This window comes from Bos indicus, chromosome 16 (assembly GCF_029378745.1).
Source record: "Bos indicus isolate NIAB-ARS_2022 breed Sahiwal x Tharparkar chromosome 16, NIAB-ARS_B.indTharparkar_mat_pri_1.0, whole genome shotgun sequence".
NCBI lineage: Eukaryota > Metazoa > Chordata > Mammalia > Artiodactyla > Bovidae > Bos > Bos indicus.
The window spans coordinates 31,603,853-31,627,178 of NC_091775.1; the positions used below are offsets into that span (position 1 = coordinate 31,603,853).

The following is a 23,326-nucleotide window of genomic DNA, read 5'->3' on the forward strand; positions in this document are numbered from 1 at the left end:
GTAATTAAATATCAGGTATAACCAAATGCGTGCTAAATGACACAATTTCAACTTCTATAAAAAGCCCTTTTAAAAATCATAAGTCTAAATAAATAAGCTGAAACACGAAGGGATGTACTGTACCAGCCAGTAACAACTAGTAAGAAAATTCTCTTTTTCTTTCAAATGATTCTAACTGAAAAACATGAAATAATGATCATTGCTAAAAAACTATAATTCATGTGTTTTGTTTCTTTTAGAATGCTATCAATGAGATTAAAAGGTTAAAGAAAGGCTTCCTAATTGTTAGATCACTGTACTTTAGAAAAGGAAAACTGACAGATTTAAATAAAAATCAGACATTTGTCTATTTAAGATATGATTGGATTTTCATCTAATGACCCCATATTAGGTCTGAATTAAGCCCATGATATGAATGCATATTCAAGCATCTGAGTGTCTGATCTGTTAATACTGAATTATATATGATGATTTAATTTCATTCATTAAAGTATTAGTTTATTTTACCTAAGACCAGAATCAAAACATCTAGAGCAGGAACTAGTATCTTATTTACCTTTGTAGAAGGGGTCTTAGATTCTCAGAACATAATAGGTGCTCAGTAGGTCTTACTGAATTGAGCTGAATCCGGCATTCATTACAGGAAGCACTGAATCCATGATGAAACTGGTTGCCTGAGACTCAGGGGAAGCTATTCAGTTTTATCTCTAGGCCTGTGATGAACTTCTGGCTAGTTAACCAAGTTAACTGTCACTGTATCTGTCACAGTTTCTCAATTCAGGGCCAAGACTTCTATAATTCATCTGTTCCACAGTTATGCCTTCTTGAAAGTTTTGTGCCTGCACATTTATAGTCATGTTGAAAGGATAATCTTTGTTATTCTATGTTGGGTTTTTGCTTATGGTAACTGTCTGAAACACACACACACACACACACACACACAAAACCATTTTGCAAGTGGAAAACAGAATCTGGAAAGAGTGCACAAAGCCTAAATTATATAGCTCCCAAAGTGAACTAAAAAAGACACTGAAACCATAAGGAAACTCCTTTTCATTACACACAAACTTATTGCGGGATGGCTGGAAGCAACGTCTTTGGACCAACAATCGTAAATCAAGAGTGTCCTTTAACCATTAGCTTAGTGAAGTGAAGTGAAGTCGCTCAGTCGCGTCCGACTCTTTGCGACTGTAGCCTACCGGGCTTCTCCGTCCATCGGATTTTCCAGGCAAGGGTACTGGAGTGGGTTGCTATTTCCTTCTCCAGGAGATCTTCCCGACCCAGGGATTCAACCCGGGTCTCCTGCATTGTAGGCAGACGCTTTACCATCTGAGCCACCAGGGAAGTCAACCATTAGCTTGAAGGTAGCCAAAAGTGGTTTGGCTCCAACACTGCCCTGTCTAATTCTGCTCAGTGCAGCTCACTACACTGGGAGGCAGTGAGGAGGAGGTGGACACGCTGTCCAAAGACCATGCCATCCACCCACAGTGCTCAGATCAATATCGCTTCATGGTGTGATTATTCTGAGAGTTCCTCTGGATTGCCATTTACAGTTGCTGTTTCTGATGTTTGTTGTTCCTCTGGGGAGCGGGGTGGGGGAGGTGAGGGCGCATGTTACGGAACTCCTGAAATAAAAGCTGCTGAGAAAGGTTCACTCTTTGATTCTCACTGCCAGCATGCCTGTCCCTCTTGAATGCTTGCTAGGAGAGGTAGATCCAGTGTTTAAGTTCTGCTATTCCCTGTAGTAACTTAGTGTAATAGAAGTCCACGTTGTCTGCGAAGTCTGTACAAACGGGTGACCCCATGTCACCAAAAGTGCAGTATAACGCAGTTCCTCCCACACTAAGCAAAACCGTCACTATGCACAGCAAGACCAGTAAAATACAGGAGCCACCTCCAACTTCATCTGCAAACAGGAAAACAGAGGAAGGTTAAGCTGACACAAGAGTCAAATTCTAGTATCTTGTCTCACCGGTTAAGATAACCAGATGTTTGTAATGTTAGTCCTCTAAGGATGGTCCCTGATAGAAAGCTAGTGTATCAATGACTACGAGGACCTGTTACCATAAAGATGCACACTTGTGGAACTTGTGAATGCTAAAGTTAAAACTAGTTCATTTATCCAACGGATGTAACCACTTCCATAAAAAAAGAAGAAGAAATCTGGCAGTACATCTCAAACACATGTGGTTAAGGATTTTTATAGAAACAGGATTATGTAATTGTATTCTCCTTTGACATATTTAGTTTAGTAGCTCTTCACAGTTAATAGACCTTAAGAGATTTAAGAGTTTATACTTAGTACACATTTTATACATACAAATAAAAAGGACTGTATCATTTGTGCTGTGTTTCTTAAGTGTTTTGGGGGGTTTTGGTCAGTTCAATACTTTTATCATCTTTTCTGTTTTTGCCATGATTCCCACTCACCATCTTATCTTGGTTAGCAATCTATTTTATGTATTTTTTCAGCTATTTCTTTATCATATATTTATGTACAAACATTTAGATATAATTTATTTTAAAACACCTATTTTGTTTTATTTATCTACACGCACTGACACTGTTTAGAGCTGTGCTGTCCAACATGGAAGCCAAGAAGCGCAGGTGGCTACTGAGCACAAGTTATGACTTAGTCTAAGATGCGATGGTTCCTAAGGGAACTAGGGACTGTCAGTTCTAAGTCCAGGGTTCCTCCTACTAAATTCAGTACCAATTGGTACAAACAAAGAACTGAGCACTTTATCTAGAGAAGACTGTGATAGTTACAAGCAAGGTTCAGAGGTAAAAATGAGCAGTGAGAACAGATTATTTCCATGGCTCATGCCAGCTTTATAGTTGTAAAAATTTAGAAACATCTACTGCCATCACTTTATGTCGTACTCAGAAATTGTGTCTACACACTGACATCATTATTTAATACTGCAGTTGTTTTATAAACATGAAAAGCACACTGAGAGATTCTAGGCCATGTTTCTACTCACTCTGATTTACCCAGGCCTTAGGTAAACTTAACAACAACCTTAAATACAAGCCCGGGAGGAAAAAAAAAACAAACCAAACAACAGCAACAGTGTTAAACTACTGCTCTTGAGAGACACTTTTTTCCATAGAGTTGAGAAGAAATCACCAAAAAGAATATATTTGTAATTTATAAATATTTTCCACAACAATCAAGGAATATTGACTGCCACTGAAAACAAGACAAAAACAGCAGGCTCACTAAAAACAAAAAGTCAGAAAACAAAACACTAAACAAGAAACTGAAATGAGCTCTGAACACTGACAACTATCTGTGGGCCAGGCAGGCAAGGAGGTGAATTTTGCAACTGGTCACTTATTTGAGCAAACAGAATACTTAGGACTTACTTAAGAACTTATGATAGATCCCTTCTCTGTGTGCCTTTATATAATGCAACTAAGTCTACATATTCTTTACAAATCCTATTACCAAACATCTTACTGTACATTAATTCATTCTTTTGGCAAACACGGATCAAATCTGTGCCAGACACAGTGCTGAGCACGCTACCTTGATCTAGGCTGTCGTCTATTTCTTGGAACCTCACTCTTCGCTTGGATGGTTTCTGCTGCATCTGGGCAGGACGATCTCCTACACTATCATTCCTCTTCTTCAATATAGAGACCAGTCCTTCAGCAGGAACAACCTGTCAGAAACGACAAGCACCATCTGTTATATCGTGGTAAGACACCTCAGGGATATTTTACATGTAATGGTAAGAAGGCTCATTCAATTCAACAAGTGTTGGAATTCCTATTAGAGTTTTAACCATAGGAAAAAAAAAAAACATAACAATTATCAAAATTTTACAAAATAATACTTCCACTTGTATTCAGATACTGCCAAAGACACACTTCTAAAACACTGATTTCTAAAGCCTTGAACTGAATCCAGGGCCAGGCAGCGTGACACAGCATCATCGACTGGAAATCAGGCCTCCTTTAAAGCTCCCCTTACCTGTTATGTCATCTATAAAATGATTCCTTTCCACCCCTCTTTGCTTAATCATGAGTGCTGGGTTTTGCTTTACAACAGAGGCTTTTTTTTTCATTCATCAGCAACTTTTAAGAAATGAATATGTGAGGCTAAAAATATACTTGATATCAACTTTTTAACATCAAAATCAGTGTTGTCCTCAATTTCTCTGAGAAACTACACATTTACTAAGTAATGTTACAGTGCTCTAAACACTAAGAACTTCTCTTCTAGAATACCTCTCAGACCCAGTTTACTAGGCACGTATTACCCTGTAGTATGCATAGTGTGGCAAACTATGGCCAGTAGGCCAAAGGCCCACGGCCTAGCTTTGTAAATACAATTTAATTGGAACACAGCCAAGCTCACTCATCCACATATTGTATGTGTCTGCTACAAAGGGAAAACTAAATACAGGCCATAATGTCTAAAACATTCAATACTTGGCCTTCATAGAGTTTGGTATTATCTCTTTAGTCCCCCACCTCTACCCCTTTCTACGCTGTCTTTCTGGTTTTCACTTGGGATACCTCTCCTCTCCCTCCACCCCACCCTTTATTTAGGATCAATGACAAAACAGAAACCCTTGCCATTTTCGAATGAAAAGACTCCGAGGTGTAGGGAGGAACAGAAGAGAACTGGTTCGTAGAGCCAGGCTGGGAGACTAGAGGCCTTACTAAAGGCCCCCTAAGCAGTATGTTGGTTCATACAGGTTGACTTGAGGCTGCCTGCTTGGACACGCTGCAGGTGATGACACAGTTGGGCACTGTGTGCCTAACACTGTACATGTCAGTGATCTGCAGGTATCACCTCACTGTAAGCTGGCTACTTCCTGTAATGTCATTTATCTGATCAATGGTATAAAATACTTAATATGACTTGGAGTTCCAGCCAACCATCTCTGATAATAAATTATTTGGAGTTCCAGCCAACCATCTCTGATAATAAATTATTTGGAGTTCCAGCCAACCATCTCTGATAATAAATTATACATAAATATTATAGATTCTATTAGTTCTTTTTATAACTCAAGGCTTTTAGGCTCAAATAACTCAATATTGTCTTCTACTGGGCTTCCCTGAACATGGGTCTATAGAAACCATTATCTCAAAAAAAAAATCAATGTCAGTAATTTATTCTTTTTATAGAAAATATGTATTTCAGATGATGTATTTCTTTTGAGAAAGCTAAAGTACTTTAGTGACATTAAAATGATAAGTACAAATTATGTAAAGGAAGTTTTCAATCTTTCATCAGAAAGCAAAACATTAAAGAGAATCTTCATAAAACAAAGAAAAACTTCACAAGTATCATGCTGAAACTGGGTACTTAAGGGAGAAAAAGAAGTCCTAATACATTTCTAAAGGGCAAGACATGGAAAATGGAAATTAACTTTTCATTGATTCATTTACTATCAATTTTCTCAATAAAATAGTATTTACCAAAAGTGATGTCACCTATCACAGGTGCTTTCAAATCGCTTTAACTACTTAGAATAAACAATTCTGTTAAGAATAGCTCTGAAGAAGACCCCCAGAATCGCATTGCTATTAACTTATATCATTGTGATCTGAGTTTTGAATCTGTAAATTCAAGAAACAGACCCAACAGAAAATCTAAAGAACTGCAACTATGAGTAAATGGATGGTGAAAGGCCAAGAGAAACTCTCAGAATCATCTGGAAAGACACAGATGGTGCTTCTAAGACCTAGAAGCTATACTAGGTGCAGGAGCTGTTCGGCCCCCACTTTAGCTCCTGCCTGGCCTAATTTGGGGTGTTTGGCTCCAGAAGTCAAGTAGTTACAGGACACAAGCCTTTCCAAGTGGCCCCACCTTATTTACCATGGGTGGCAGTGAACTTTGGCAAATTTTTTAAAGAGGGAAGAAGAAAGAGTATGAGAAATTACAGTTATGTGGGATGAGCCAACATGCTGTCTTGACACCCTCCCCACTCAACCCTTAATTCCTAGCAAAAATCTAACCACAGGCTTTACTTTCTTTTCCTTTTTCTCTCCCACCAAGAACATGTTTCAGCAAGACAGTGTCTGAAGTGAAGGAATGTGCTGTTTTCCGTTATTTCCCTTCAGTCTTGCTCAGGGATCTTCTCCAGGGATCCTTTTTTAACTGCCCTCTGGTCCTACAGACTATAGGGATGGTGGGACCAAGTTTAGGCATAGGAGATGCAAGCCAAAAGGGAAACTCTTAGAAGACAGGTCTTCTCTGTTCTGCGAGGAGTTTTGAAAGGTCTTAGAACCTACCTCTAGCGTGGAAATTCCTACTTACCATGCTAAGGCAATTGAACAAAAAATTAAAGAAATGGCTTCGGTAGAGTTTAATTTTATGGTAGAAGGGCAAGTTAGTTAAAACAAGATCATGGTGTTAGTCTTGGGTCTCATTCAAAAGTTTGCCAAGTGTTTCCAAGTTTAGGGGACACAGAAATGTGTCTTCTTCAAACTACTTAAAAAAAATTTCTATGCTTCTATGCCTTTTAATTTTTTTATCATAATATCAAGATTAAAAGGTTAAGAAATTTTAAACCTCAAAAAACAAAGCTTTAAAAACTAAATTTAGGTAATTCTCTGGTGATCCAGTGGTTAGGACTCTGTGCTCTCACTGCTGAGGGACCGGGTTCAACCCCTGGTTCGGGGAACTAAGATCCCACAAGCTACATGGTACAGCAAAAAAAAGAAAAAGAGAGAAAATTAAACTAAATTTAGTTTCCCACTTCAATTACCAAATTCCTTTCCTACTGAAACAAAGTATACCAAGCCTTTACACTGATAACAAAAAGAATGTCTAAGCTGCAATTAGTGTAATTTTTACTGGTCTACACTATGAATTAGTGCAGAATTAAAAAAAAAAAATGAAATATCCACCTGACCTAGCTCTGCATGGGCTTCCCAAGTGGCATCAGTGGTAAAGAACCGGCCTGCCAATGCAGGAGATATAAGAGACACGAGTTCCATCCCTTTGTAGGGAAGATCCCCTACAAAGGAGGAGGGCATGGCAACCCTCTCCAGTAATCTTGTCTGGAGAATCCCATGGACAGAGGAGCCCGGTGGGCTACAGTCCATAGGGCTGCACAGAGTTGGACACAACTGAAGCGAGTTAGCATGCATGGTGGTAGCTCTGTATTGTAAATAAATAGCTCTCCTGCACTTCCCCTCAAGTATCAATGATCATCACAAACAGCATTTTAAGAATGAACTGGTTATAAAAACAAGATTATTCTGCAACTCTGCTGGCACAAGAAATCATAATATGACAAGGAAAAAAACAGGCCTTGCTATTAAATCTGCCTCCTTAAAGGAGAAAATAGATATTAAATAATATTATTTTATTGACCTAGGCTTTGCTCAATCCAGAACCTTAAGGCTGGTAAATTTTGCTTGGTTTGCAACTAACTTGATAATTAATATTCATAAATCATATTACAAATAGCTTGAACGCCAGCAATCTCACTGTTGAAACACATGTCAAGTTTTCTGCTACTATTCTTCACTGAAGGAAAAAGTCATGGTTCTCTGTTTGGTCCTTTAGATCTGGGTTCCATAATAAGAACTGTAATTTAGTGAATCTCCACACTTTCTGTAAAGACATTTACATAATATGTCATACTTAAGTCCTATTTTACAGATGAAGAAGTCAAGCTGAGCCAGATTAAATAACTTGCTTACATTTGTAGCACCAGTTATTGGCAGAGTTGAATACAAACACAAGATTAAACCTCCTGCCATGTCCTTAATGTGAAGAGATCTTATTTTCCATGATTACTAAAATTTTGCTTAGTGTCATTTGTTATATACTACAATTAAAGTGAGATGAACAGAACTTTCAAATAAACCTAATAAGTTTCTTTTGTCTTTCCAAAGCACTTTATACAACAAATCCTTATAAGTCACCTGAATTAAGAGATACTTAAATTAATGGCTAAATCTATCTAGAGACACTGGGGAGGAGATGGTTAGATGAAAGATCATTTGTGTCACTCAATTCATCTGGAAGTAGATTAATGTCATGGCTACTACTACAGCAAATTAACATAACAAGTCACAGCTGGAGCAACAGGACCTGCGGCTAAATGGAGGAAAGTCATCTTCTAGAAAGAACACAATGGTTATCTCCCCACACTGCTGCATCTTAGAACACGCTGCAATTCGGAGAGTGAAAAACAAATGATGATGAAGTACAGTGATACTGAATTTTTCCAAGATTAATTTAAAAAGGAAAAAAGTTTTTTAAAATAAAAATATGAGTTTTATAATGCACCTAAGTTTCTAAATTAGGCACTATCTCATATTTTTGTAATTACGTTTTATTTGTTTAAAGGGACAATAAGTATAAAATAGGAAAAGAAATGGGTAAGAATGTCAAGACACCATCCCACTTTTTAATCCCCAGTAAATCATTTTAAATGATTCCAAAGGTAGATTCCAAAACAGAACTCCTGATTCTCTTTCCCTCAAAACTGCTCCATTAGCAAATCTTGTTAGTTCCTCCTTCATAAAAATATATCTTCACCACATCCATTGCTACTGAGTCCTTCACTATATCTCACTTGAATAATTGAAATAACTAGATTGATCTCCTTTCTCTGGCCTCTGCCTCCACTTTTCTAGTCTCTGTAGAGCAGGCAAGAAACAAATAAAATCACATCTTCTGCTCAAAATCCATCTCAAGATGTTACCACTGATTAAGTTTAATTCCAGTGCCTTACCTTGGTCTACGAGGCCCTCAGGGAACTCGCTCAGCTTGTCTTCTCCACCTGAACGTCCACCGTTCTGTTCACTGTGCTCCAGCTTCGCTGGCCTTCCAGCTGGTCCCCTCCCTGTCCTCCCCTCCACTCTGGTTAGCCAGAGCCCATTCCTCCACCCTCCCCAGCACTTTGGTCTCTCTATACCCCTTCCTCCTGCTAAAATTTCTTCAGAGCCATTATCAATATATAAAATGGTACTGTTTATTTTTATATGAACTTAACTTATTATGTGTCTCTCCCTCTAGAGAATAAGTATCATGAGAGCAGGTTACTTGATCTGTATTCACTGGTATCTCCTTAGTTTCTAAATTATAGTAGGTACTCAATAAATATGCCAAAGAGCAAATGGATATACTGATGAGCAATTTATATAAAGCCCCTAGACTATACTTGCTCAAATAACATAGCCTTTCCCCTTAAAATAATCAAAACCAAATCTATCCTTAAAGGTGATTTATTTTTCTAAGTGAACTAGGTCAAAAAAAGAAAAGAGGAGCAGGGGAAGGCTTACTGTATACAGGTGGCTGTTGGGCTTTGCAGAGAATACAAAAATGCATTCAACAGGATCCTCGCCCTTCAGGAGCTTGCAATTTAGTGAAGAGGGCAATATACAAACAGGTGTGTGTGTCCTTTAATAATGGGACAGGTAGATAGAACTTTGGGAGGAATGATGTTCAGGCCCCTCCCTCATCTGCAAGTCAAAGGGAAAAACATTATGGACTTTGGTGATCAAGAAACAATGGCAGCAGCTAGCATTTATTGAGTACTGCCCATGACGGGCACTGTGCTTGGCACTCTATATGCTAAAAAGGCAGAGCTTAGACCTCGAGAGTGGACAAGAAATAAACGTGTGGGGAAAGAGTTTGTCACTCCAGAGCAGACTAAGACTAACACAGAAGGTGAAGACCAGAGGTGACAATATTCGAGTAATTCCTGGGAGGCAGCAGGGAGGCCATGCTGACAACAGTAACAGTTTTAGAACAAAGGAACAGCAGGAGATGGTGTTGGAAAGGCAAAGTGGGCGAGATCACCAAGTGTCTCGAACATCAAGCCATTACTATAGAGCCCTTATCCTGGAGCCAAATGGAGTCATGGGAAAAGACTGACAAGCAAACATTATTTTATAGCAGAGGTTTAAACTCACAGTCTATGTGTTAGATCCAGACCCTCAGGTGTGTTTGGTTGCACCTAGAGAATTTCAAAAAGCTATTCAGCTTTCTAGACAAGAAATGGGAACGTTCCCCCATCACCTATAACTGAGTCATTTCATTTACCCGTGTTGCGTGAGTGGCTGGGGAAGCCTATCGAGACACGACTTTTTTTTTTTTTGAGACACGACTTTTATACAGTACTAAATATAAGACCATTTGAAGGGGGAGAAGATGATATGAGCAATGGGGAAACTTATTAAGTAGCTACTGCAAGAGTCCAGAAAGAGGCAGTAAAGATGTAAATTTAAAGAATGATTTAAATGGAAAAGAAAAGGAGCTGGGTCCGAGACATGACAAATAAGAGATGAAGTAAGTAATCAGAAAATTTAGAGGGCAGGATAAAAAAGAAAGGCAAAGATGAGACCATCTGGCACAGAGAAAGGATAGGTAATCCCTGGATAATCCTCTGGGGCTCATTAGACACTTACATAAATCCTGGGTCAAGCATTTTCCATGCACCCTCTTACGTTATTAGAAGACTATATTTCCTCTATGGTGACGAAGCTGGGTTAACCCTGCTCCTCTTTTTTTTTGTGTGTGTGTAATAAAGTTTTATTAAAGTATAAAGGAGATAGAGAAAGCTTCTGACACAGGCATCAGAAGGGGGCAGAAATAGTACCCGCTTGCTAGTGTTAACAATGAAGTTATATAATCCAAAGACTGTCTGGAGGTTGTAAAGACCTCATCAGACCTACTCCCATAATTTACATTTTAAGATAACACTGTCCTCAGGCAAGACACATCCTTGTAAAGACCAGGTCTACTCCCATAATTAACATTTTAAGATAACAGAAGGTTGAATCCAAAGACTGTCCTTAGGCAGGATACATTATTGTTATATAATCCTAAGGAATGTGGAGAAAGAAAAAAAGTTTGTCCTTTCTTCCTCCTTGAGAATTCCAGATCCCTCTCTCCTTGGGGACCCCTAGACTCCCTATCAACCTGCCTAGGAACTGACTCTCTCATTCCCCCCCTTTTTTTTTAGGAGAATTATGTTGCCTAGGGAAAAGGGGCATCGTTCTCGTTCCATAACTACTTCCAAGCTGACTGGGGCGTTGTCCCTAAATTGGTGAGGCAACATATTCTCCTAATCCTCATATTGAGGATATCTGATCCAGGGGGCCCAAATAGTAGCTGGAGGAAGCTACAGCAGTAGCAGGAGTTTGAGCAACCATTTGTAACTTGCTCCTCTTAAAATAGTCATTCAAAAAAACACCGTGATTGCTGTTTCTAAGATTCTCCTTTGTCTGAGATCCACGGAAGAGCTAATTATATGATTTCCTAAAATCCTGCTGCTTGATCCTAGCCTTGCATCTTACATTGGTAAGGGAATCCCACAGTGGTTACTTAATGTAACTTAATCCCCAATCCCACCCAAGAGACAGAGATGACTACTGCACAGAAGTCACTTAGATTAGTTTCTCTGGAGACAAACTCAACACCAATTCTGGGTTGTTACCTTCCTCCCCATCAGAAAGTTCTAGGTTATGTCCTTCCCTATTTTGGTTCCCGTGAGACAGGTAGACCTAAAGCTAAGTAATGCTGCCGATATAGACACAGGACAAGGAACATGTGTTGCCCTCTTTCAGATTAAAAGTTTTTTTAAAGACCCAAGCAGTAGTAAAGGAGTAAAGAAATTATGATATTATTTCTAAAAACAAAAATCGCTTGAATCTGAAGCCTTTAGTTTTCTGAACATATGACATCTCTGCCAACAGATTACACATACATATGTTAAATGAAAAATGAATGGTTTACTTTCATATGGCATATCATGTTGCCAAAATCTGCTCATAAAGGGATCTCTGAATTACATACTATGATTATTTTCAATGTGAATAGATTAACTTTTGTAAAAATTTATCCAATACTTGATGTGATACTTATTTAGAAAACAAAACAACTCCCTCTTCTCCACATATGTAGCAGCCTACTATGGGCTGAGTGGACTTTTATTATCAATAGCAGTATGAGGCTGGATCCTGATGCCTCCTTGAACTTGTATAGCATATTTCCTCCTAAGGTTCTGATGTTAGGAACAGCTAAAGAGTTTAAAGAGACGATAATGCAATCCTCCCAGGTTCCAGAACAAAGCAAGTCAATGATGTGTTAGCATTACCAGGTTGCTGGGTAAGAGGAGTTTGCATTCTGACATTAAAATGTCAGGGTATTATGGGTATTGAGAAAAAATTTCATCTTTTTCTAAAAACTAGGATAGTCAAATTCAGTAAACAGGTAGCACCTGCAGTCAGACAACTGTTAGACTGAGGCTTCACACATATAGCATCCTTCTCTGAATTTTTAATCACTGCATCTGTAATGTCATGGCACTCAGAAGTTACATAAAAATCACTGAATGAGGGGATAAGTGAGTGAATTGCTCTAACGTACAGACACTCCACATGTGATGAACTTTTTTCTTACGAATCTATGAAATGAACATAAATATTTTTGATGCTTTTTGAAAACAGTAGAGAGGGGTAGAATGGGGAGGGAGGTGGAAGGGATGTTCAAGTGGGAGGGGACATGGGTAAACCTATGGCTGATTTCATGTTGATGTTTGGTAGAAATCAACACAATACTGTAAAGCAATTATCCTTCCATTAAAAACAATTTTTTTTTTAAAGATTAAAAAAAATAGTAGATATGATACGTTTGATGACAGTGTGTCAGGTTCTAGGTTCTTTTTTTACGTAAGAAAGAACAGCAATGCTTCGGATACTAAGCTATTATTTTACTTAGCAAAATTATTCTGGCTTTGAAAACATTTCCCAAACCTAGAAAAGTTTCATTTATGCATATTTCTTTATTAATGAATTAAATCACTGTACATGTTTTTAGTTCTCTATGAGATTTTGTATAAATTATCTCATCTTAATGAAATAACGATGTTTAAAAAAAACAACAAACACTTCCACTGTGCTGGTAATGGCTATCAGGGCCAAGCTCCACTGAAGTCAAGGCTGAGCAATGCAGAAATGGCAAGAGAATGAAGGCAGAGAGAGATATGGCAATGAGAGAACATACCATTATATTCTACCATAAACAAAGTGGTAGAAAGTGTGACAGGCTGTAAGGCGATCTGTGAGGGGCGGAGTCACTGGCAAGAAATGATGAATTTGGGAGAGAAGGACTCACAAGGAGAGCACAGTTATGTGGAGGAACACAGGCTAGGAGCCTCAGTGGCTCCTGAGGGCAGGAAAAACATCCGTGAATATTATTTAGTTATTAAGAAATTATGTTCTGTATCCTGTTCACAAAAGTATGGACAAGTGTGGCAGCAGACAGCCCCTCAAATGCCACGAACTTCATCTAATTCCTCACTGTATCTTCATCACCTGACACATGGAAGACATCCTGAATGCAATTTCATTGAAAGCATGAAATAAACAGTGTTTGGATTAAAAAGAAGTTTGCGCTTAAAAGCAAACCCCCTATTACCTGAACATTTTACTTAGCTCAAAACTTCATTCTTAAGGCACTAAGGAAACAGTAAGCACACTGATTTTCAGTTTCAAAGTTTAAAAACTTTTCCTGACACAGTTAGGCAGATTTTATTAAAGTATATTTTTTAGGATGGAGAAGCAGTATTCAGAAACAGTCAGAAACAGTCTGTTTAGCATTATCATAGAAAAGTAAACTAGCTTTGTCAGTCATATGCAGCTTCTGGGGTTTTAAAAACAGTATAATTTAACAGACTAATAGACTTTTAGGAAAGGGGACCATCGTGCAATGCAAAAGGCCAACGTAGAGGCAGAGGTTTATAACAACAATAAAAAATATGACTGAGAAAAAAAAAAGCTCAAAAGCTTAATTAGATTTCATAGTGCCAATGAAACTGACAACTACAATGGGGTGGTGGGGGGAGGGAGGTGGGGGCGCAGAAAGAATCAGTAAAAAAAAAAAAAGGAAAATTAAAAAAAAAAATCCAGAAGAATCTATAGAACATGTCAAAACACGAGAATAATAAATGTTTTTCTTGAGTAAAAAAAAAAAAAAAATGCTGCTTATAAGAGACCTTTTTTTTTATTTAATTTTTTTTAAATTTTATTTTATTTTTAAACTTTACATAATTGTATAAGAGACCTTTAATATAAATATATAAAAGAGTAAAAGTTAAAAAAATGGAAAAATATACCAAAGATATACTGGAAAAAAAAAAAGTAATTTCACAGGAAGGATGATTTTAAGATGTACATAGCATAATCTCCATGGAGGAAACCTAGGAAAAGCTGACATTATGGGTTTTAGGAAGGACTATTCCATTTAGTTGTAGTACAGTGTTAATTCAACAGTAATTCCCCACCATAAATGGGGAGGAGAGACTCAACAGGAGTCTCTCTTAAGGCAGGGAGACTCAACAGGAGCTCTCTGTCCTTCTCCGAAGTTTATATTTAAAAAAGTAAAACTAGACCATACAACAAGTCAGCTTGATTCTTGAAAAGAAGCAGTTAGACAGTAGTAAAGTTCTGGTATTAAACCTAGATTTGGATATGGTTGTGACTTTGCTTTGATAATTCCCTGTACCTGAAGTCTGATGAAAATAAAGAGAAAGGAGTTCTGGGTCCAGTGTTATACTATTAGATCTATTTAAAATCTTTTTTTTTTTTTACTATTCTTAAAAATTATGATACAAAAATTATATATATATATACACACACACACACACACACATATAACATTGCCATTTTAACCATTTTTAGGTGAAATTATATTCATGTTGTATAACCACCACCAATATCTATTTCTAAAATTTTCATCACCCCAACAGAAACTCTGCACTCATTAAGCACTACTAAACAATTTTCAGGAAAAAAATTAAGAAGAAAAGTCAGTTTATGGAGGGTTGACTGTCAATGGCAATAAAAAGATCTAGTTAAAAAGAATGACTATTTTATCTATTTTGTGAAGAAAAAAATTTTTAAAATCATAGTTGATAGAGAGTTGACTATAAACTGCAAGAAAGCAAGCTAGTAACATGACAGTAATTATCTTAGAAAGCTCTCACAGAGTTTCATTTCCATATGTATTCTGTTATCTACTTTGGCTTGGCTACATTTCCATCTTCTACTTGATGGTTTTTTATTTCAGTGATAATGCAGAATCAGAAAACAACAGATACAAATTAAATTAAAAGGTTACTTAGAAAAAAATATAAGATGAGACAAGAAGGAAAGTAGTTAGCATCCTAATTCTCAGAGAAATAAACAGAATTAGATGGTAGCTCCGTAAGGCTGGTAACAGTATTTGAAGCCAGTATTTGAAGGCTGAGTCAGTATTTGAACTAAGGTGGTCACACATCGCTCTTTCTACTAGGTCAGGCTGCCTTTCGGAGGTGCTGTAGTTTTGGTATGGTACCCGCCGCCCCGGCCTGAACTTTAAAAAACTGTATTTTCAAACAAAGGATTTGGTCACTTTGATATTCTCTCCTGCCCTCTTTTTTGGTTTTGATTAGCTTAATTACTATTTAGAGAAACTTTAAAACTTTGAATTATTTGTGAAATTGGACTTAGTCAAGGGATATTTAGTTTGTTCAAAGCTAGAGCTGATAAATCCAGTCAGTATTTCCAACTCTTACTGTATTTTAAAATGTTTCATTCATTGTTATACTGTTTTAAAGAATTTCAAAATATATTAGTATTAAGAAGAAACAGTAGTATTTTATCTTCTAGATGTATGACAAGAAACCTAAGATTTCCTTACAAGAATGTAACTAATCTTGTCTTGTTCATAATTCCCAGGCCTGCCGAATGAAAATCATAAAAATACGAAAAATGGTGTATATAATACTTACTGGAGGCATGCAATATAATTACCTGAGGTATAAACATCATGACTATACATAGTGAGTCAAAGTTTATGCTAACTAAATTTCCCTGTCATGTTTGAGGCCAGAGAAAAATTCACAAAAGCAAGGCAATACTTAACACACATGTGCTTTCAAATTTCATTTTACTTTTAAAATTATATTTATATTAAATCTCAAATTTACCTCTGCGATCTCTATCCTTTTTGCAAGATCATCGAGAGAGAGACAGCTTTCATCAGAAGGCAGGTTCTCCTGTAGGCTATAGGATGCTTCTTCAGGAGAAAGATCTTGAAGGAAATCAGAGTCTTCCTCTTGGTTATCTTCGTATGAGAGGGAATCTTCAGTATCTTTTAAGCATCCTTCTAAAAGGCTGTTCAAATAGTCGTCTGTCTCTTTACTGACTTGTTCTTCCTTATCTCCCTGTTCCTCTGGGGCCATATACACCTCTGGAAGCACTGTACTTAAATCAGACACTGGATTATTTTCACAAAGTACACTCTCAGAACCCTCTGAGTCAGCCTGCCCCTGTGGTGATTTTCCATCACGCTCTGTGAGATCAGGTTGCTGCAGCTCATTTAATTCATTGTTCTCAAGTTGGTCTGTGGGCAACGCCTCAGAAGCATCCCGGAGTGGCAACCGGAGTTCCTTTCTTTGTGAGTATTTACCCTCAGAAATCAATGCAGGAGGTATATGGTCAGAGCCTGGTAAAATCAATGGCTCTGTCACTGACTGGCTGGAAACCTTAGGGTTCTTAGCAATGTGCTCTGTTTCGGCCACGTCTTGGCAGGCCTCTGTCTGAGCCAGCTGCAAGCGGCTGTCATCCTCAGGAGCATTCCCTGAGGAGTGGGGGCTGGACCTGCTCCCTGCCGACTCCGAGGGCTGGGCGTGGAGCTCCTGCGTGGCTTCAGAGCTGCAGAGTGGCTCCTCCGTGTGGCCCTTCCTTGCAGTTACCGGGAGGCTCCGGGGATCTGCCTGCCTGACCATCTCATTACAGCAGGGACTGCTCTCCGGGGTCTCTTCTTTATGTTGGCTTTCTTTTCCTGATTCCATGCCAAGACAAATTTCACTCTCTGAAGATGAAGAAAAACAAGTGGTTTTAAGATTCAACACGGCACTTTGCACAGAAGGGAAGAGAAAGGACATGAATTGTACGTGGGACACAGTAATGCTCTGCACCTCTGAAATGGAAATTCAACCTGTTGGATTATAGCATCTCTAAGTAGAGGAAATACTCTAAACATTTAGTAAGTAATCCTTTAGATATAAAAATTAACAGATTATTCAAAAACATGTTAAGAACAAGAATATATTGCTTAGTCTTCATTATAATTGAAAAAAAAAGTCATTTTTCAAAGATTTAAAAGACATTCTAAACTTGATTAGCTGCATCTATTTAAACAAATATTTTAAAGTGTGGGAGAATTATTTTCAGTATGTTTATGAAATATACTGTATCATATTGTAAGAAAAACAATACTGGTTCTGATCTTTTAAGGCTAATTAAGGAACATGCTGTGCTGTGCTTAGTCACTCAGTTATGTCTGACTCTCTGTGACTCCATGGACTGCAGCCCACCAGGCTCCTCTGTCTATGGGGATTCTCCAGGTAATAATACTGAAGTGGGTTGCCATGCCCTTCTCCAGGGGATCTTCCCAATCCAGGGATTGAAACCAGGTCTCCCACATTGCAGGTGGATTCTTTACCATCTGAGCCACCAGGGAAGCCCAATAATACCGGAGTGGGTAGCCTATCCCTTCTCTAGGGATATTTCTGACACAGGAATCAAACCAGGATCTCCTGAATTGCAGGTGGATTCTTTACCAGCTGAGCTTCCAGGGAAGCCCCTAAAGAACATAAATCTGTTTAAATTTATTGAAGCATCCTTAATAATAGCATCGTTAATTAATGTATTAGAAAATTACTTGTAACTTCTCAAGAGGAAGTAGTAACAGGCAGTGGTAAAAAGCAAAGCGTAAGTCTTGGTACCAGGCAGAAATGGGTTTGGAATTTTGATATTTCTTTCAATTTCTATTTTAAATAAAATCAATGTAAAATACTTCCCTTTGATTTAAAATTAAACCATTAAAAACTTTCACAAAATAACACTGAATGCATACATAAATTAGTAGATCAGAGAAGCTTGATCATGATTCAGCTTTTGGTGGACTGTGCTACGTCACTTTAGTCACTTTCACTTCAGCTAAGTCAAAAAGTCACTGACTGTGATCTATGGGCTGCAGCCTGCCAGGCTCCTCTGTCCATTGGATTCTCCAGGCACGAACACTGGAGTGCGTGGCCACGCCCTTTGCTAGGGGATGTTCCGGACCCGGGGATTGGACCTACGTCTCCTGCACTGGCAGGTGGATTCTTTACCACTAGTGCACCTGGGAAGCCCTTTCGGTCGATCAAGCATTCCTAACTCCTGGCATGCTGCACTTCATGGGGTTGCAAGGAGTCGGACTCAGCAAGTGAACAACTATCACAGAAATTTTAACTTTTTCTTTTATCATATATTATTTAAAAATGATGTAAATTAAATAATACACGATGGGCCAAAGGTTAAAATCAAGGATGCAATATAGTGATGATTATACCTTTTCATGTATCGGTACTTCAATAATTACCAATTAGCAATGGTGGCACATACCGTAACAAAGAAAAGGCAGGACTTAAATGCCATCTTCTGATTTCAGAGAATCAGGGAAAGAAACTGGCAACCTCAGCTCTGTACTGCTGAGTTCGTATTACCTCTCCCAATGCCTTAAGTCAAAGTCAGATGAGGAGAGGACAAGGAAAAAGAGGTCTCTACTGGGGAGAATACAGCATTCTTTCTTTTGTCCTACTCCAAAGAATCACTTGGGGAGATTGTAAAGCTCCACGAGATGGTGAAGGACAGGGAAGCCAGCTGCAGTCCAAGGAGTAGCAAAGAGTCGGACATGACTGAGCGTTGAAGAACAACAAAGAATCACTCAAAATTGGAAAGACTGCAAAAAACCATTTTAATCCCCATTAGGTTGTCAGCTTCACCACTGAGCTTGCTGGTCTGCCTCTCTGTTAAGATGGGGGAGGTCAGAGCAAGGAGGGCCCCAGCCAGCTGCAAAGGGATCCAAGCTCTCCTCCCTAGGTTCCCAGTACCCAAAGGTTCAGAAGACAGCCCTCCAAACACATCCATAGAATTCAAAGAGTAAAGAGCATAAACACATGGCAGAGAGGCCCTCACATCAGAGGAATGGGTATGCTGTCTCAAGCTGAAGGTCAGTTACCTGAAGGACCACAAATGTCCAGGAAAGTGACTTGGAAGTAAGCTCCTCCGCACTTGGTCCTGCTGGCGCCACCAACGTCCCTATAGACTAGATTCAGGCCTATGCACTGATCTAGATAGCTCAAAAGGGAACAGACCACGCGCCCAGCCCTTGCAGAGCTGGTGGACAGAGAAGAGCTTTGAATAAAATGAGATTTAAGTGTTAAATTGGGAACAGAATAGGACTAAGTCATAAAGAATCAAAATGAGAGTATTTAATAGCTGTAAGTTACTGAAAAGTTAGGGAGGGAATCAGCCTGAGATGGCATTCTACTGTAACAGGGAAGAGCAAATTCTGACTTTATGTTGGATCTGTTTCTTTTACTTTAACCTTTGCTTTTTATGCTTTTGTTATTATAATCACCGTCTACCCCTGTAGGCAGATACAATGGCCTGCCACAGGGAACCCTGCCCCTCCAACCTGACTGTTAAACTAGAGTACCTTTGTTCAGCTCACAGACAGACATTCTGACCCTGCTCACCTGTGCAAGGCTGCAGAAAAGAAATTAACATAACCCTTCCACAAGACTGGTTATTTCAGGAGATTTCTGCAAGACTTAGGACCTTTTTACTTTACTTCCTCACCTCCTTCCCCTCTCTGTTCTATAAAAGAACCTCATATCCAGGCTCCCATAAGACAGTTATTTTGAGACATTAATCTGCCATCTTCTTGGTCTGCCAGCTTTTTGAATAGTTGTATTCCTTGCCTCCAACACCTCATCTCTGATGTACTGGCTTGTCATGCGGTAAGCAGAGTGACCTTGGACTCGGTAACAATACAACCAGAAAGCGAAGTGGCTGACTGTAGTTACCAGATGAAACACAATCAATTTAAGTAGTTCCTAATGAAGCAAGATAGCACGTAAGTGGTGTGTAATAAAGACTATCATTGGTACAATGTATTATTTATAAAATACTAGCCTGAGAACAGTTGCTTCATTCCACTATTAGAAATAATATAAAATATAAAAAATTTAGTAATTTAAGATGTAAAGGGCAAAAATTTCAGACTAGATCAAGACAGTAGCTGTAATTTATGTGTGATGCCATATAAAGTATAAATGATGTTTTTAATACATATTCAGTCTCCAAATCAAACAAGACATATGCTATTTTATAATTTGTTGTATCAAATTATGCTTTTGGAGAAAAGCTTAAAAACCTGTCTTTACTGGTAATGCAAAACAGTCTTCTGCCTTAGTCTTCCATCTGTCTGATTCCTGCTCTCTAGGGGCAGCTTCTTTTCAACTCCTTTAGCTGTTTCTGCTCATATTTACCCTCCATTTCTAGAGAAGACTTCCATTGTTATCTATTGACTTTTCAGTTTTAGAGACCACCTACTAACTTCCTACTAAGGAAGAGAGTTAGTTCTCATGGTTCTTTAGATTCTTTGCCCCCACAGTGATGTTTTCTTTCCCCTCTAGCTCCCATTACAATTCAACATAAATCTGGGGCAAATCAATATTTAAAGTTTACAGTACTATGGCTTTGTAAGTATTATTCACAAGATACCCAGACTGCATTTTTCTTTCTCATTTATGCTGTTTTCTTTTGTGTTGTTAACTGCCTCATTACTCTGTTAAAAATAATTTTAATCTATGCATCTTTGAACTCTGACAGATGGACAACTATGGTATATGTAACAACAGATAATCTTTCAGTTTTAAAACATATTCTTCTTGAGTCCCTGACCTGGAACTCCTTTCCAGGCTTGCTACACAGGTATTGTCCTGGAATTTCTTTTCCCAATGATCCTAGGAATTCATTTTGGCTCTATTTTGGAAACTTTGTTTTCTCTGAATCCCAGGTCTTCCTCTTTGTTTATTTTCTCTTATTTTAAGGACACTTCCTAAGAAAACGTACACGGAAGGTAAACTTTTTAAGATTATTCAATCTTAAAGTCTTTACTCCTTCACCACTGACTAAAACTTTGGTTGGGTAAAGTTTTCTAGGTTAGAAATCCTTTTCTCTCACAATTTTGAAGACACTGCTGTATTATGTCTAGCTTCCAGTAGGGCTTCCTATTTGGTAGAGAGGGGATATCAAGGTCTAAATGCTTCCTACACAGCTTTTTAACTTAAATTTAGAAGTACTCTCTGTGCTTCCAATTCCCAAACCCTCTCAGGCAGAAATCAACCTTTTCCCTGTAGACACTTAGTTTTCGGCTTTCTCTGGTATGTTAAGTTGGGGTTCCCAGGTGGCTCAGTGGTAAAGAATCCATTTCCAATGCAGGAGATGCAGGTTCTTATCTCTGGGTGGGGAAGATCTCCTGAAGAAGGTAATGGTAACCCACTCCGGTATTCTTGCCTGGAGAATCTCATGGACAGAGGAACCTGGTGGGCTACAAACCATGGAGTTGCAAAGACACAACTGAGCGACTGAGCATGCATGGTATGTTAAGCCAGTTGTCACCCATCCATCTGCTTTCCAGCTTCCAACATTTTCTGGATGTCATATCTGCTGCTGGTTGGTTCCTTGCCAATTCTGTCCTTCTTGCTTTCTGACTTTAAGGATCCCTTTGCGACATTACAATAGTATTAAAAAAAAAAAGTAGAAGTAAATGGTTGATCCACTATGTTTAACCAAAAATATATTTTGAATTTTCTATAAGCAGGTATCACAGTATAAACTTATTGCTAATGTTTCTGTTAATACTAACATGAATTTCTGTTAACTTTCTTTCTTGAGCCCAAAGATCTAGTAAGGTAAGTCTACTAATCCCTATTGCATTGACTTAAGACACACTAAAAAAAAAAATTCTACTCTGATGAAATAACAATGGAATAATAGTCAAATGTATGACATACTTAATAATACCAAATTAAAGAGGTAGTTCTCAAATGAGAAGTTAGACTTAATCTAAGTTCTAACATGTGCTCTACAAACGCACATGCCTTTGAGTTACTCTCGCAACTCTCATTCTGCCATGAATTCTCTTTAGGGAAAAATTCCCTATGTTATTTATGGATGAGACTAAAGCATTCATGAATTAACATGTTTCTTATACTTTCTCAATATCTCACTAATTATCATCAGGTAAAAACATTTGAGTGATATCAGGCTTGAAAAAGAAATTTTCAATGTTAATATTTATTTTGGCAGATTGATGAAAAAATGTGCCTTCATTAAGTCTGAAATATTGATAATAGTATAAATGAGTACATCTTCTACAGAGATTAATGCAAAACTAAAAATGTATACACTTGGTCCTCAGGGAAAAACAGGTTAAAAACCATAATGACATTTATAACTACTAAAATGACTTAAAAACAAAAAAAGACTGACAATATTAAATGTCAGCAAGGATTTGGAGCAATTGAAATTTTCATATATTGCTGGCAGGGTATAAAATGGGACAACAGCATTGTAGAACTATTTTGACAGTTTCTTACAAAGTTAAACATGTACATTCCATATGACTCTGATTCTACTTTCAGTTCTTTACCCAAGAGAATTGAAAACATATCTACAAAAACAAACAACTTCCTATCAGTTTTATTCATGATATCTCCAACTTGGGAATTACTCAAATGTCTATCAACAATTATGTGAATAAATGAATTGTGTAAAGTTAAAAATGGAATACTACTCAGCAACAAAAAAGAATGTATTAATGGTACATTTAGTCATAAGGGTAACTCTCAGAAGAAAGTATGCTGAGCAATTCTATTTCTATTACATTCTAAAACAAGGAAAACCTATTGATAATAACAGGAAGCACTGGATTGCCTGGGACTAGAGGTGGGAAGGACTAAGTATAAGAAGATTGGGAGAAAGATTTTGGAGTGATAAAAATGATCCATATTCTAACTGGGGTAGTAGTTACATGAGTGTACACAACTGCCAAAACTCATCAATTTGTACACTTAAAATGGGTACATTTTATTGCATGGAAACTGTACTTCAATAAAGTTGATTAAAAAGTGGGAAGGGAATGATAAATGGAGAACTCAGGACAATGACTACCTTGGGGCAGGGGAGTGAAGCAGGTGATGGGATAGAAAGGAACACAAAGGCAGTTTTAACAGGAGGACTGACAATAATCTAGTCCCTCTGTTGGGTATAAGGTTCACAGGTCTTCATTTTTTTAATACATTGTTATAATGTATATATGTAACATATTTTCATAAATACTACTTAATAAAAATGAATTAAAATATAATAAAAATACATGGGCTTCAAGGCCAGAAAACAGGGTTTTAACTTTGTGTTCTAATTAGTTCTGTTTGGATAAGTCACTTACCTTCCCTGA

General features: G+C 37.9%; 1 protein-coding gene across 3 annotated transcripts in view; it reads right to left on the reverse strand.

Moving 5' to 3' along the window:
• Positions 1 to 1,038: 1,038 nt before the first annotated feature.
• CNST (consortin, connexin sorting protein) overlaps positions 1,039 to 23,326 on the reverse strand; it is a 96,387-nt gene continuing 74,099 nt past the window's right edge. For all 3 annotated transcript variants that reach the window (XM_019976332.2, XM_070768087.1, XM_070768086.1), the window contains 3 exons: positions 15,957 to 16,843; positions 3,533 to 3,668; positions 1,039 to 1,906 (listed from right to left, as the gene is read on the reverse strand). In XM_019976332.2, coding sequence (XP_019831891.2) covers positions 1,701 to 1,906; positions 3,533 to 3,668; positions 15,957 to 16,843 — 1,229 coding nt within the window. In that variant the 3' untranslated portion in view covers positions 1,039 to 1,700. The remainder of the gene's footprint in view (positions 1,907 to 3,532; positions 3,669 to 15,956; positions 16,844 to 23,326) is intronic.